This window comes from Gigantopelta aegis, chromosome 7 (genome assembly GCF_016097555.1).
Source record: "Gigantopelta aegis isolate Gae_Host chromosome 7, Gae_host_genome, whole genome shotgun sequence".
NCBI classification, from domain to species: Eukaryota; Metazoa; Mollusca; class Gastropoda; order Neomphalida; family Peltospiridae; genus Gigantopelta; species Gigantopelta aegis.
Genome location: NC_054705.1, coordinates 6,279,765 through 6,296,436, shown reverse-complemented (window position 1 = coordinate 6,296,436; position 16,672 = coordinate 6,279,765). Strand labels below are relative to the sequence as shown.

At 41.7% G+C, this 16,672-nt stretch overlaps 1 protein-coding gene across 2 annotated transcripts in view; it reads right to left on the bottom strand.

Moving 5' to 3' along the window:
- The window catches only part of LOC121376772 (carbohydrate sulfotransferase 15-like), a 22,869-nt gene extending 6,705 nt beyond the window's left edge, over positions 1 to 16,164 (bottom strand). Inside the window, exons 1-6 of one of the 2 annotated variants that reach the window (XM_041504546.1) lie at positions 15,639 to 16,164; positions 13,647 to 13,800; positions 6,194 to 6,996; positions 3,379 to 3,586; positions 2,482 to 2,610; positions 1,259 to 1,415 (exon numbers count right to left, since the gene is read on the bottom strand). In XM_041504546.1, coding sequence (XP_041360480.1) covers positions 1,259 to 1,415; positions 2,482 to 2,610; positions 3,379 to 3,586; positions 6,194 to 6,967 — 1,268 coding nt within the window. In that variant the 5' untranslated portion in view covers positions 6,968 to 6,996; positions 13,647 to 13,800; positions 15,639 to 16,164. Of the gene's footprint in view, positions 1 to 1,258; positions 1,416 to 2,481; positions 2,611 to 3,378; positions 3,587 to 6,193; positions 6,997 to 7,535; positions 7,728 to 13,646; positions 13,801 to 15,638 lie in introns of those variants that run through there. The other variant, XM_041504547.1, reaches the window with a different exon arrangement.
- Positions 16,165 to 16,672: the final 508 nt, after the last annotated feature.

The following is a 16,672-nucleotide window of genomic DNA, read 5'->3' as shown; positions in this document are numbered from 1 at the left end:
TGCTGTTATAGAAGTGGAAGTCACCGCCTCATGTTGCTGTTATAGAAGTGGAAGTCACCGCCTCATGTTGCTGTTATAGAAGTGGAAGTCACCACCTCATGTTGCTGTTATAGAAGTGGGAGTCACCGCCTCATGTTGCTGTTATAGAAGTGGAAGTCACCGCCTCATGTTGCTGTTATAGAAGTGGAAGTATACCACCTCATGTTGCTGTTATAGAAGTGGAAGTCACCGCCTCATGTTGCTGTTATAGAAGTGGGAGTCACCGCCTCATGTTGCTGTTATAGAAGTGGAAGTCACCGCCTCATGTTGCTGTTATAGAAGTGGGAGTCACCGCCTCATGTTGCTGTTATAGAAGTGGAAGTCACCGCCTCATGTTGCTGTTATAGAAGTGGAAGTCACCGCCTCATGTTGCTGTTATAGAAGTGGAAGTCACCGCCTCATGTTGCTGTTATAGAAGTGGGAGTTGCTGTTATAGATATACCACCTCATGTTGCTGTTATAGAAGTGGAAGTCACCGCCTCATGTTGCTGTTATAGAAGTGGAAGTATACCACCTCATGTTGCTGTTATAGAAGTGGAAGTCACCGCCTCATGTTGCTGTTATAGAAGTGGAAGTATACCACCTCATGTTGCTGTTATAGAAGTGGGAGTCACCACCTCATGTTGCTGTTATAGAAGTGGAAGTCACCGCCTCATGTTGCTGTTATAGAAGTGGAAGTATACCACCTCATGTTGCTGTTATAGAAGTGGAAGTCACCGCCTCATGTTGCTGTTATAGAAGTGGAAGTCACCGCCTCATGTTGCTGTTATAGAAGTGGAAGTCACCGCCTCATGTTGCTGTTATAGAAGTGGAAGTCACCGCCTCATGTTGCTGTTATAGAAGTGGAAGTATACCACTTGCACATGTGTTACAAGTTGTACTAAATATTACTCGTAACTTGGTAACCAATGGGTTATTTAAATACTACAGAGGCCAGCCTACTTGTAATCATCAAAGAGAGATTTTAAAAGGCACATTATAAAAAACATTTGTTTTAAGTTATTATTATTTTTAATGAGGAACTATTTCCTAAACCGGAATATATTAAGCCAAGACAACAAGTAACAATACGACAATTGCTGGTTTGGTGTTTTTTATAGAGTCAGGCACTCGCTATCGTTCGCAAATAAGATGTTATTGTGGTAATTGTGAGGGTGTTGAGGGGGTAAATCTGAAAATGGCCGAAACCTCTGAAAGAACATGCCAGTGCGCCACCCACCTGTCTGTGGGATTCCGTAAGAGGAGGATGAATTTCGGCTCTCTGTAAAGGTGCTTCATAAGGTGAGGGGTCAACACTTTCGGCTCTTTCAACCCATGATTCTGTGGCAGCAGGGGCCAGCCCCGGAAATCCCAGAAATCTGGCGGAGACGCGTCGCCTGCGAAAAGTTACATTGTCCGTATCAAAGACTAGCTGATCTATTTAGAAGGAAGGAAGGAAGGAAAGAAGGAAAGAAGGAAGGAAGGAAGGAAATGTTTAATTTAACAACGCAATCAACACATTTTATTTACGGTATATGGCGTCAGACATACGGTTAAATACCACATAGATATTGAGAGAGGAAACCCGCTGTCGCTATTTCATGGGCTACTATTTGCGAGTAGCAGCAAGGGATCTTTTATGTGCACCATCCCATATACAGGCTAGCACATACCACGGCCTTTGGTGTATCAGTCATGGTGCACTGGCTTGAGCGAGAAATAGTCAAATAATAAAGATGCATATCTTTAGTTGCTTGTCGCCACTACATGGGCTACTCTTTTCGATTAGCAGCAAGGGATATTTTACATGCACCATCCCACAGACAGGATAGCACATACCAACTACGGTATTTCATATAGCAGTCGTGGTGCACTTGCTAGAACGAGAAATAGTCCAATGGGCCCACCGACGGGGATCGATCCCAGCCGATCTATTTATAGTGACAGACTCTGATTTTCAAACACTATGACGTATTTGATCATTTACATTAGACGTTACTTGCATTCCATTGTTTCGATTATCCATTTTCGTAAACCCGAAGTGTTTCTGGTCATCTTGGTTTTCGTAACACCTCGAAATAACGCACGTATCTCTGACAAGTAACGGTTATCGAGCCACACTTTAGCTTTAGATGGTATCATAAAATTTAGTTTCGCTATATTATAACTTTATCTAGATATGTTACAGGTTTGTAGATTAACTAAACTTGGTGTCCATTTTCACGGAGTGAAACTAGGTATGTCCCGTTAAGCTAATATGAATCTACAACCCTCCATCACCAATATCAAAAAACAACAACACAGAAGTAGGGTGGGGATCTAGTCATCCTAAGCAAGGACGTAGCGTGGTCTGCACCTGGAGATGTGTGTTTGGTGGGGGGGGGGGGGGGAGGTCGAATATAAGGCTTGTGGGTGGGTGGGAAGCCTAAGCCCCTGTTAAGTCCCAGTCTTTATAAAACGTACCTGTAATCAGATGTGTGTAATCGCTTTCAGAATGATTTAAAGCCGTCTCAATTCGATTTGCGACCGACTTGAACACGTTAACATACTCTGTAAGTGATCTGATTGCGCACTTGGAAACGCCCATAATTCCTGAAACAAAATAAAAGAAAGATGTCAACTTCATTTCAGTGCCAAACAATATTTGCATTATGGGTTAAAATAGAAAGTAACGATAGAAATTTATGTCGCATATCCAAAGAAACGGCAGCCAACGTTTCACATCAAAAAATTATTGGTAATCATTGGGTACAAAAAACATACGCAAAAATGTTTAGCCAAAAGTTGTTAGTAACGTGTAATGTAAACGTAAAATAGGTTGTCATAACGCACATACCAATAGAGAATGATTAATTAATTAATATGCTCTAGTGTTGTTGTTAAATATAAAACAAATGTATTAGTAGTAGTGATGGTGGTGGTATTTAAGGGATAGCTATATTATATTTGACCATTTCCAAATCGTTAACTCTGGCAAGTGGACTAGATTAGCCAATCAAATTTCGCGTTATGTACACATTAAATTGGAATATTATTTATATTATTATTCGTATTTAAAGGCATAAACAAACAAATCTCTTCATTCCGTTATAAGCTTTCTCTCAAGATAATAATTAAGGGGGGGGGGGGGGAGAGAGACGGAATTAATCAGGTGCGGATTCAAAAATGTTTGCAGAGATGGTCTCCATACAACTTACAAGTTGTATATATAATAGCAGTATATGCATTTTAAAATAAGTAGGGGACGGGGGGTAGAATAAACATGTTTACGTCGTAGGCGGGGGGGGGGGGTCAGACCCCCTCTATCACTCTGGATCCGCGCCTGTGAATGCAGATAAAACTATTACAACAAAATCTTACCATACTTCGTCCAGCTCCACCACAGCGCTTCCTTGCCAAAAATGCCCCTGTTTTTCACGATGTGCGGATGAATACAAAGTCTGGAATATAGATCGGTTGTGGAACATTTCGCACAGCCAAGAATGTGGAAGTAGGGGAGACAACTCACATGAGACGACTCGTCATGCCAACATGGGTTCTTAACCTTATCTAAATATGTCGGCTTTTTCTAAAAGGAAAAAAACAACAAATATTTAGTTTAACGACACCATTAGAGCACAATTATTTATTAACTGTCGGTTATTGAATGTCAAACAGTTGGTATTTCTGGCATATAACCTTAGAGAGGAAACCCGAGATATTTTTTCATCAGTAGCAAAGGAAATTTTATATGCACCATTCCACACACACGTGACACAGGATAGCATATACCACGGCCTTTAATATACAAGTCGCGGTGCACTGGCTGGACAATAATTGCAAGGAAAGGTTCTAACCAAATAAATAAAATATGAGGTACAAGTTTATTATTTGAAACATGAAGTATATGAGTCACTTCTGTGTACTAAAACGTATTTAATAGTAAAGTTTGTTTTATTTAACGATGCCACTAAAACACATTGATTTTTTATCTTATCATCGGCTATTGGACGTCAAACAAATGGTCATTCTGACACTGTTTTTTTAGAGGAAACCCGCTGTCGCCACATAGGCTACTCTTTTACGACAGGCAGCAAGGGATCTTTTATTTGCACTTCCCACAGGCAGGATAGTACAAACCATGGCCTTTGTTGAACCAGTTATGGATCACTGGTCGGTGCAAGTGGTTTACACCTACCCACTGAGCATTGCGGAGCACTCACTCAGGGTTTGGAGTCGGTATCTGAATTAAAAATCCCATGCCTCGACTGGGATCCGAACCCAGTACCTACCAGCCTGTAGACCGATGGCCTAACCACGAGACCGGTGTATTTAATAGAGTCGGGCACTTTTTCAACCCCTCTGCCCGTCAATATATTTTCCGGAAGAGTATGACTCGACCCTCTGTAAACCCTCCGCTCGCCACAGTTTAGACCCTACCCCACCCCCACCCCCGGTATACATTTCTGCATATATACGCCTTCACAAATAAGAACACCGTTGGAATCTAAGAAATGATGACGACGAACTTGAATAGAGTAGAATAGAATAGATGTTTAACGACACCCCAGCAAGAAACGAACTTGAAATACATTATGAAAATTACCGATATTATCAGTACAGGTAGGGTGTATCGTATTTACCGTAAGTATCATAATATATCCATAATACCGCACATCCCTAGTGATGGGGGTCTTAAACAAAAAATGTATGTGTGTATTTGTTCAAACCGTGGTATTAGAGCGGGAATCTTTGACTACCGTGTGGTGGGCAGCGATTGCCTAAAGATTACATAGCTTGGTATCTGACTGTAGCCAGGGCTGAATGAATATCTGTCCAAACGTCCGTCTAGCCCTCTACAGTGCGAGTAGGCCTACTCGGGCTATAGAATCAGTGTTCGTCTATCTAATCCAGTACCCCACGACTGATATATCATAGGCTGGTTTCTTTTTCTTTTCTTTTCTTTTCTTTTTTTCTTTTTATTATTATTTGTTTTTAATCCCACTGCCCCCTTCTCTCCTTTGAATTCCATCTCATTTCTTCCCGATCTGACAATTCCTCCTATCTTTCAACTTATTTTGCTGTCTACCTCCACATTCATATCAAAGGCTTTCAGCTTATATCGCAGTAACGCGTTTTCGCTTTCTCTCTTAGCCTTAAATATATTCAAATACCTCCTCCTTCTGGCTGAAAAACAACTCATTTGGTTGCGGTCCAAAGAATTAGTACACGTGCCCTTTACCCCTTAGTCCATCTTTTTTCCTGGATCCGCCCCTGATATTATGTAATGCACCAACATAGCGTGTCGTAGTTTAACATATTTTCATGTGTCATTAACAAACACGCCTGCTAAACAACCCACCGAGTGAAAGAGTTCCATATTGGTTGATATATAGGTGATATAACACGAGCTACCAGTTGTTATCTAGTTTATTTCACAAGGGACATACACCACGTAATGGAGTTGTACAAATGACTCACGGGTTTAGTCAATCAAGACTCGTTCTGCGTTCACGCAATCCCTGTAGTACACGGTTTTACGTGAACGAAGCGGTCTAAGCGTAAAGCATGCACATTCACCATAGACTATGGTCAGTGTTCAGTAGACTGGGCCAAGAAACAGGCTGAGATTCGATTAAGTATGAACTCTTGACGGGTTCAAATACCTGTCAATATATTCGATGCCAATAGTATTTTTCAAATCAGTTATGTATCTTGACCTGGGCCCCGTTCCACGAAGCGATCTTAGCCCTAAGATTACCTTAAGCGCATAGCTACCCTATGCACTTAAGTTGATCTTAGGGCTAAGATCGCTTCGTGGAACGGGGCCCTGTATTACCGAATTTTGGGCTTTGTTCAGGAAAGGATTTCCTCGGGAGTGGCGATCCTCCTATAGATCAGGCAGTAGTCAAGATTCATTCAATCAACCACCATTTTGCCAAATGCCCATTCGACTCTGGAGTGTGCAGAGATGCGGTCGTGATCGCATACAACGGTCTTGTTATTCAGATGACAGTAAATGAATGAATGGTCGGATGCCTAACGACACCCCAGCACAGAAAAAAGAACATGCATCATCAGTTATTGGGTGTCAGGGGAAAAAAATAGGTAAGTATATGAAAGGTAAAATGACATTACTAAAACATTATTATAACATTATATATAATTTATATATTAGTAATAAACGCTCACCTACCACACAAAATATATCTTGCACACCTTCCTCGTGATTTGGTCTGAGACATCTTGTTAAATTGTCCACATCTATTCTATGACGAGCGTTCGGTCGCAATGACGTCCTAGACGAGTTATTAAGAGAATGATGACGAACAGATTCTTGCATATGTTCATTCGGTATCCCCAGATTGTGAGAATCACCAACAGACGTGTCTAACGGCTTTTTATTCTCAGATTCAGGAACATGTTCGATTGGTAGTTTTAATGTATTGTGAGAAACACCAACAGGTTTAACCGTTACGTTTACATTTTTCTCAGAATGACGAATATATTTAACTGGCAGTTCTACATTTTCCTCAGAATGACGAATCGGTTTAATTGGTAATTTTAAATTTTTCTGAGTTTCACGAATAGGTTTAACTGATATTTTTAAATTTTTCTCAGAATCACGAACATTCTCGTCTGGTAGCTTCAGCCAATTCTCGGAGTCCCAATCAGCTGTATCCGGCAGCTGTAACGTTTTCTCGGAATAACCTCCCTTGCCGCGTGACACGACCGAGATTTTCTCGGACCGTCCACGTGACCTCGGTTCAGCAGTCATGACGACCAGTTGCTGCATTCCCCTTCGTCTTGCTATGTAATCTCGTCTGGGTTTGGAGCTGTGCACGAACTGGTAACGCGCGCGTGTTCGCGCCCCGTCCACGTCGTGCATGTGGCTGGACGCCAGAAAGAGGGCGACAGAACAGAGACTGACCACCACGATGACCAGCAGGATCCGCTTGACTCGTCTCATTGTTACCCCGCCACGTCGTCAGTCGTCATCTGCGTAAACAATAACTTAATTTAAACAAAAATATACATATAGACTAGATAGAAGATAGACAGAGAATGACAGACAGACACACAGACACACACACACACACACACACACACACACACACACGCATATATATATATATATATATATATATATATATATATATATATATATATATATATACATACATAGATAGATAAAGTGTTGATGTAATTATGTATGCATGTATGTATATGTATGTGTCTGTGTGTGGGTTTTTTACATAAATGTATGTGTGTGTATGTATGTGTATGTATATGTGTATGTGTGTGTGTGTGTGTCCTGATATATTATTAAAACGAAACAATGGTATTCTCTGTGTGTGTGTGTCTCTCTCTCTCTCTCTCTCTCTCTCTCTCTCTCTCTCTCTCTCTCTCTCTCTCTCTCTCTCTCTCTCTCTCTCTCTCTCTCTCTCTCTCTCTCTCTCTCTCTCTCGATCAAGCTTTAGCGAAAAAATGCAACATGGCAGTAATTCGAAAATGTCTTTAAGAAAATATTATTTTACCTTGCTTTCTAAAACTGTTTCGTCTGTCATCGTTCCCTTTTGATTTTGGCGACCAACATCCGTAGGTTATATACGACATGAGCGTTGAAAGGAAAACGTTTACAGAGCGGCACGAACGAATTAGAGGGCCAATTAGAATATTATGCCACATCCCGGCTAGGTCGGTGTGAGGTATTGCAGTCACACGCGTGTCTCATATAACAAACTGTAAATACATCCGGAAAGGAAACTAATTCTCGTTTATTTCATGTCTACACAAGATTATGTTGTTCCGGTGCGTATGGTCTACACAAGATTATGTTGTTCCGGCGCGTATTGTCTGTTCTGATGTGGATGTGTCGTTTCTGTCCAGTTTTCTGGTGGTTAGGCTTTGTTTTGTTTTGTAGTTTGTTTGCTTGTTTGCTTTTTGGTTTTACTGGGTGGGAGTTTGGGGTGTTCTTTGTGTGGGGTGTTTTTTGTTTGGTGTGTTTTGTGTAGGATTGTTTGGAGGGGGGGGGGGGGGGGTTCTGTTGTTGGGGGTTTTTTTGGGGGGGTGGGGGTGGGGTTTTTTTCTTTGTTTGGGGTGTTTTTTGTTTGGGGTGTTTTGGGTTGGGGGTTTTTTTGGGGGAGGGGGTGTTTTAGTTTTTTGGGTGGGAGTTTGGGGTGTTCTTTGTTTGGGGTTTTCTTTGTTTGGGGTGTTTTGTGTAGGGTTGTTTTTTGGGTGGGAGTTTTGGGGTGTTCTTTGGGGTGTTTTTTGTTTGGGGTGTTTTGTGTAGGGGTGTTCTTTGTTTGGGGTGTTTTTTGTTTGGGGTGTTTTGTGTAGGAGTGTTCTTTGTTTGGGGTGTTTTTTGTTTGGGGTGTTTTGTGTAGGGGTGATTTTTGTTTGGGGTGTTCTTTGTTTGGGGTGTTTTGTGTAGGGGTGTTTTTTGTTTGGGGTGTTTTGTGTAGGGGTGTTCTTTGTTTGGGGTGATTTTTGTTTGGGGTGTTTTGTGTAGGGGTGTTCTTTGTTTGGGGTGTTTTTTGTTTGGGGTGTTTTGTGTAGGGTTGTTTTGGGTGGGTTTTGGGGCGGTGTTTGTTTTTGTTTTTGGGGTGGGAGTTTGGGGTGTTCTTTGTTTGGGGAGTGTTCTTTGTTTGGAGTGGTTTTTGTTTGGGGTGTTTTGTGTCGGGTTGTTTTGGGGGGGTTTTGGAGGGGGTGTTTTTGTTTTTTGGGTGGGAGTTTGGGGTGTTCTTTGTTTGGGGTGTTCTTTGTTTGGGGTGTTTTGTGTAGGATTGTGTATGTGTTTTTTGTGGGGGGGGGGTTGGGGGTTGTTTTTGTTTTTAGGGTGGGAGTTTGGGGTGTTCTTTGTTTGGGGTGTTTTGTGTAGGATTGGGGTTTTTTGGGGGGGTTGGGGGGGTTTGTTTTTTGGGTGGGAGTTTGGGGTGTTCTTTGTTTCGGGTGTTTTTTGTTTCGGGTGTTTTGTATAGGGGTTTTTTGGGGGGTGGGGGGTTTTGGGTGGGAGTTTGGGGTGTTCTTTGTTTGGGGTGTTTTGTGTAGGGTTGTTTTTGGGGGGTGGGAGTTTGGGGTGTTCTTTGTTTGGGGTGTTTTTTGTTTGGGGTGTTTTGTGCAGGGGTTTTCTTTGTTTGGGGTGTTTTTTGTTTGGGGTGTTTTGTGTAGGGGTGTTCTTTGTTCTTTGTTTGGGGTGTTTTGTGTAGGGTTTTGTCACGGGGATTCTATAATACCCGTAACTGAATAAAACACGATTGTCCAAATATCTCTCTTAACTGTATATCTATTAGATCTCTCTGATACCCGCTTTGGCTCGTCTAGGTATGATCAGAGATACGATCTTATATAAAGTATATATTATTATAGCACGTTTAGTTCACTAGAAAACACAACAAAAACACAATACACTTTGGAATCTGTATTAACCTACGCTGACAAATGTACTGCCGCAGTAGTTAATTAATAACAACAATAATAACAACCCAGAATGATCACTTAATTAGTTAATCTCTAGGTGTCTAGTTTACACAATATGCTAATCACTTCACCGTGACACAACACCCACACGTGTGATAATGGAGAACCGCTTCCAGGGGAACTTAATTAATAAAGGAATTACAACACTATTCCTAACTGGTTAATTTTTAATTAACCCTTAACTACTCATTCAGTAACTTTGGAACACAGAATTAATACTGGTACCTATCACAATAAAGACAATAACCTACAGTTTACCTAGGTCTTCTAGGATGACTGGCTAAGCTTTATATTACCAAATACTCGTATAAATATAGAACAGTAAGACTACGATTTACTTCGTCAGATGACCGAAGACACTGTCTAAATAATATTGGTATAATACAGTATTAAAATATTTAAAGTCACATCAATCACATCAAGGTTATACAACAGAGCAGAAATAAAATATTTACCAAAGTCCAAACGGACAACGTTCCCGGGAAGCCTTCCTTTTTGGTTCTCCCCAGATATCTCTAAATCCTAGCTATTTATTATAAAATCAGGATATCGCCTGGGGGTACAAGGCGGTCCTCCCCCTATCATCTGATATTCGACCTCTCCCAGAGTCGGTATATTTCTCTCTGATCGTCAGTCTGGCTGTCGCCAATCCGCGAGCAATCCCCTGGCCATAAACAGCACTACCGGAGATATTACGTAACTACTAGCCACATGGCCTCCACACCTGCTCTGGGTGTGTATTAGAAAAGCTCGATGACCGTCGCGCAGAAGTATTACGTAACAAGTTGCCCACCTGGCTAAGTGCAATTGGAACTGCCCACGGCTTTCTAAACAATTAATATCGCCACAGGCGAAAAGAAATTAAGAGCATGTACCGTCACAGGTTTGTTGTGTTTTTTTCGGGGGGGGGGGGGGGGGGGGGGGTTTGTTTTTTTTGGGTGGGAGTTTGGGGTGTTCTTTTTGGGGGGTGTTCTTTGTTTGGGGTGTTTTGTGTAGGGTTGTTTTGTGGGGGTTTGGGGGGGGTTATTTTGGGGTGGGAGTTTGGGGTGTTCTTTGTTTGGGGTGTTTTTTGTTTGGGGTGTTTTGTGTAGGGTTGTTTTGTGTAGGGTTTTTTTGGGGGGGGATTGGGGGGTGTTTGTTTTTGTTTTTTGGGTGGGAGTTTGGGGTCTTCTTTGTTTGGGGTGTTTTGTGTAGGGTTATTTTGGGGGGGTTGTTTTAGTTTTTTGGGTGGGAGTTTGAGGTGTTCTTTGTTTGGGGTGGTTTTTGTTTGGGGTGTTCTTTGTTTGGAGTGTATTGTGTAGGGTTGGGTTTTTTGGGGGGGTTGGGTGGGTGTTTTTGTTTTTTGTTTTTTTGGTTTGTTTGTTGTTGGGGTTGTTGAGGTGGGAGTTTGGGGTGTTCTTTGTTTGGGGTGTTTTTTGGGGTGTTCTTTGTTTGGGGTGTTTTATGTAAGGGTTGGGGTTGTTTTGGGGGGGTTGGGCGGGGGTTGTTGTTTTTTTTGTTTTTTTTGGGGGGGTTGTTGGGGTTGTTGGGGTTGTTGCGTTGTTTATTTTGTTGCTTTGTTTCTTTTTGTTTTCGTTGTTGTTTTGTGAGTGGGTTTCGTCTCTAAGAATATATGTCAAAAACTCTCTTTTTTTCTTTTAAATAAAGTTTATTGAACCCAGAAAACAAATATAGTAATGCCCCTGTAAACTTGAGTCACCACTGTCTAAAATTCCTGCACACGCTCTTCCAGTAACCGACCTCACATGTTTAAAGTCAAATGCTTGGATGTAGGAAATAAAACATACGACAGCGTCAGACCACACATAACTCAGAAATAAGATAACCGGTGCCAACGCGAGTGGTGCATCAAACATCATATCAACTGGAAAGTGCGTATAAAACATCCTTTATTCCTTTTCTCAAGTGTGGGGGGGGGAGGTGGGGGGAGGGGGCACAGCCCAGTGGTAAAGTGTTCGCTTGATGCGCGGTCGGTCTGGGATCGATCCCCGTCGGTGGGCCCATTGGGCTATTTCTCGCTCCAGCCAGTGCACCACGACTGATATATCAAAGGCCGTGGTATGTGATATCCTGTCTGTGAGATGGTGCATACACAAGATCCCTTGCTGCTAATCGAAAAGAGTAGCCCGTGGAGTGGCGACAGCGGGTTTCCTCTCTCAATATATGTGTGGTCCTTAGCCATATGTCCGACGCCATATAACCGTAAATAAAATGTGTTCAGTGCGTCGTTAAATAAAACATTTCCTTCCTTCTTTTCTGAAGTAGCTTGTTCCGACAGCGGGTCTCTCTCTCTCTCTCTGTCTCTGTCTCTGTCTCTCTCTCTCTCTCTCTCTCTGTCTCTGTCTCTCTCTCTCTCTCTGTGTGTGTGTGTGTGTGTGTGTGTGTGTGTGTGTGTGTGTGTTAAGACACCAGGTAGCCGTAGTGTACAAAGAATAGAGATAAATATAGTTTCAGCATTTTTCTTCTTCTTTTCGTTTGTTCTCTCCCAGATCCGCATCTGACCCCGCATCAATGCGGTGGTGTGGCTTGTTTGCGGAGTGTTCGTGTACACAATACCTACAGGAGCGAGGTAGTAAGACTAATAACGTAGCTTACTTCATATAGCGCTGAGTAAATCAAATCCAAATTAGGGCGAAATCTACCTGAATCAGTGATGTTGCAGTGGCGTAGGAAAATGCCAAGAAGTGGGGGGAACACTTTTATATTTACACACTTTTACACTATTATAAAGCACATATAAAGCAAAATATCTAAAAAGTGGAGGAGCACATGCCCCCCCCCCCCTCTCTTCATACGCCAGTGTGTTGTGTAGACAGAGCTATATTAGTGCACAGGCCAAATAGGCCCACACCTAGGGCGCACAATTTTTGGAGGCGGCAAAATTTATATTTCGTGTGTGTGTGTGTGGGGGGGGGGGGGGGGGGAGTATTGTTTGTTGCACGAAATTCCACTTTCCCACTAAGCAGTAGAATGTAATCGTCATGCCCCGCCCTGCTTATGATCATCATCCGATCTCTAAAGATATTCACTTGGTAGTAAAATCCAGTCTTTATTCCATAGCATCCCACACATTACACATAGTACTCTGTGCAGTGTGACTAACTGGCCTAGCTAACCGACTACAGCCTAGGTATACATGATAACAACGATTATGGTCATAGCATCCCACACATTACACATAGTACTCTGTGCAGTGTGACTAACTGGCCTAGCTAACCGACTACAGCCTAGGTATACATGATAACAACGATTATGGTCTAAGAGACGTGGAAGGATGGGGACAAAAACATTAGTGGTCAAGGGGCGCCAGGTACACAAATACGTCTCTGGGCATAGGGGGCGGAATATAGGGTGGGTGCAAGACTAGTAGGGGCCTGGACCTTCAGTATTTTTCTAAAGGACCAGAGTATTCGTTTGCCCCAACCTCCAATAATTTCACGAAAATCTTATTTAAAAAGATTATAATAATAAATAATTATGATAAATCCAGTATGCAAGCATTAACCTTTTATTTTCTTACTTATGTTTATACTTGTATCAAATTAAGGTTCCAGCACGCTGTCCTGGGCAGATACCTCAGCTATTTGGGCTGTCTGTCCAGAACAGTGTGTTAGTGGTTAGTTGTTATTGTGGTTAATGAGAGAGAAGTCGGGGTAGTACACCTACCCACTGAGTCGTTAAACTCGCTCTGGGTGGGAGCCAGTACCGAGAGGCGAACCCAGTACCTATCAGCCGTATATCTGATGACTTAACCCCTACACCACCTAGGCCGGAACCGGTAAACTATGATAACATGCAGGTTATTTTTAGACTGTTGCTCCAAATATGTCGTGTCTTACACTTTGGAATTCTCTATGTCAGCCTTGTAACAGGCGATATCATCACACAGTTATAACTTAAATTTTGTTATGTTTAACGACACCACTAGAGCACACTGATTTATTAGTCATCGGCTATTGGATGTCAAACGTTGGTTAATTTGCCATATAGTCTTAGAGAGGAAATCGCTACATGTTTCCATTAGTAGCAAGAGATCTTTTATATGCACCATCTCACAGACAGGATAGCACATACCATGGCTTTTGGTATATCAGTCGTGGTGCACTGGCTGGAACGAGAAATAGCCCAAATAGGCAGAGTTAAAAAAGCTGTTGCATACTGTTTCTTACCTTATAGTCTTCCATAGTAGATTTTCCCATTAGCTGCTATATATGAGGATGATGACGTATGCTTGACCAATGCTGTGTCTGGGTGATGACGTCGTATCGATGGAAAGTTGCATCACGACCCTATTGATGTTGCTGCTTCCGCCATAGAGAGTTCCTGATAACATCGAGGACATCGCTTTATATGCCGCATAGATCAGACAAGTAAAGTATTTGTTTTGTTTGTTGTGTTGACGTCCAATAGCCAATGATAAGATAAAAAAAATTCAATGTGCTCTAGTGGCGTCGTTAAATAAAACAAACTTTACTTTGTTTTGTTTGTTAAACGAAAACACTAGAGAACAGTAAAGTATGTTTGTTCGTTTCTTTGTTTAAGGAAAACACTGGAAAATAGTAAAGTATTTTTCGTTTGTTTAACGTCGGTACTAAAGCACCGTGATTGATTAATCATCGGCCATTGGACGCACTTGTCACACAGTCATCGGGGAAACCCACTACATGTTCTTCATTAGCAGCTAGGGATATTTTACACGCACTTTTCCACAGAAATCGCTTAGACGTGTTCACTGTCGATGGGTAGAAACGTATCTAGTAGTTAACTGGGTAACTTGCATTACACTGTAGAAGCGTATCTAGTAGTTAACTGGGTAACTTACATTACACTGTAGAAACGTATCTAGTAGTTAACTGGGTAACTTACATTACACTGTAGAAACGTATCTAGTAGTTACTGGGTAACTTACATTACACTGTAGAAACGTATCTAGTAGTTACTGGGTAACTTACATTACACTGTACATTACACTGTAGAAACGTATCTAGTAGTTACTGGGTAACTTACATTACAATGTAGAAGCGTATCTAGTAGTTAACTGGGTAACTTACATTACACTGTAGAAACGTATCTAGTAGTTAACTGGGTAACTTACATTACACTGTAGAAACGTATCTAGTAGTTACTGGGTAACTTACATTACACTGTACATTACACTGTAGAAGCGTATCTAGTAGTTAACTGGGTAACTACATTACACTGTAGAAACGTATCTAGTAGTTACTGGGTAACTTACATTACAATGTAGAAGTGTATCTAGTAGTTAACTGGGTAACTTACATTACACTGTAGAAACGTATCTAGTAGTTACTGGGTAACTTACAATACACTGTAGAAACGTATCTAGTAGTTACTGGGTAACTTATATTACACTGTAGAAACGTATCTAGTAGTTACTGGGTAACTTACATTACACTGTACATTACACTGTAGAAGCGTATCTAGTAGTTACTGGGTAACTACATTACACTGAAGAAACGTATCTAGTAGTTACTGGGTAACTTACATTACAATGCAGAAGCGTATCTAGTAGTTAACTGGGTAACTTACATTACACTGTAGAAACGTATCTAGTAATTACTGGGTAACTTACATTACACTGTAGAAGCGTATCTAGTAGCTAACTGGGTAACTTACAATACACTGTAGAAGCGTATCTAGTAGTTAACTGGGTAACTTACATTACACTGTAGAAACGTATCTAGTAGTTACTGGGTAACTTACATTACACTGTAGAAGCGTATCTAGTAGTTAACTGGGTAACTTACAATACACTGTAGAAACGTATCTAGTAGTTAACTGGGTAACTTACATTACACTTTAGAAACGTATCTAGTAGTTACTGGGTAACTTACAATACACTGTAGAAGCGTATCTAGTAGTTAACTGGGTAACTTACATTACACTGTAGAAACGTATCTAGTAGTTACTGGGTAACTTACAATACACTGTAGAAGCGTATCTAGTAGTTAACTGGGTAACTTACAATACACTGTAGAAGCGTATCTAGTAGTTAACTGGGTAACTTACAATACACTGTAGAAGCGTATCTAGTAGTTTACTGGGTAACTTACATTACACTGTAGAAACGTATCTAGTAGTTAACTGAGTAACTTACATTACACTGTAGAAACGTATCTAGTAGTTACTTGGTAACTTACATTACACTGTAGAAGCGCCGACGTCGGTGATGTTTCTGTATGCACTCTGTGTGAAGACAACAAGGTACTTCAGTGGCGTTGCTGCGTGTACTGACAATAGACAAAGTTTTCAACGAGTCATTATTGTTTGCGATGTCTCCGAGAGATGATGTCAAAAAGGCCGATGACGTCGTTCTACATCATGTAAATGGGTAGACACCGTAGTGGTGTTACCTATCACAAGAACGTTTCCGAATGCGATGCAGACATGTAAAGACGTTAGTAAACTCGTGGACGTCGTTGCACCGTCGTGTATACACTATAGATGAGAAGCCGTGTCGACAATGATGTTGTTGAAGACAATGATGATGCTAATGATGGTGTTCCTTTTTGCACGGTTTATATTTTTGCGTCCTTGCCGTGAGAAAGTTAAACAAATAGAGGCAGCAACATCCACACACCTGCGATAAATACTAGCTGTAGTAGAGGAATTCCCAGCTGTTGTGAAAACCTTCCGCAATCACAGCTAGTGTGATAAACCCCCTCTCCCTTCCTCTGCCAGTGTTTGCTGTACACGCTAATCGCAGCGTTGCCTGTACTCGTCTGCTGGTTTGAGAACGAAGCAGAAATGTGGTTATCGTTTTCCCACCAGCGGAGGTGTGGTCGCATGTTGTTCATTATGGCGCACAGGGGTGTTCGCGAAATGAGTGCATGGCAGGGGCGAGAGGTTAAGAAATGAACTTCGCTTCACGCTAGAGTGTAGGCCTGCTGATCGAGGCGTACGTTTCTGGAGGAGATTGGGGGGGGGGGGGGGGGGGGGGGGGCGGTATAGTCTCCCGTCAGGGCCATTCGTGTCTTTACGTTGTCGACCTAACTAAACCTTAAGTCGACATTAGAATCCATACAAGGGAGGAAATGTTTTATTTAACGACACACTCAACACATTTTATTTACGCTTATATGGCGTCGGAATATGGTTAAGGACCACACAGAAAAAAGAAAGAAATGTTTTATTTAACGACACACTCAACACATTTTATTTACGGTTATATGGC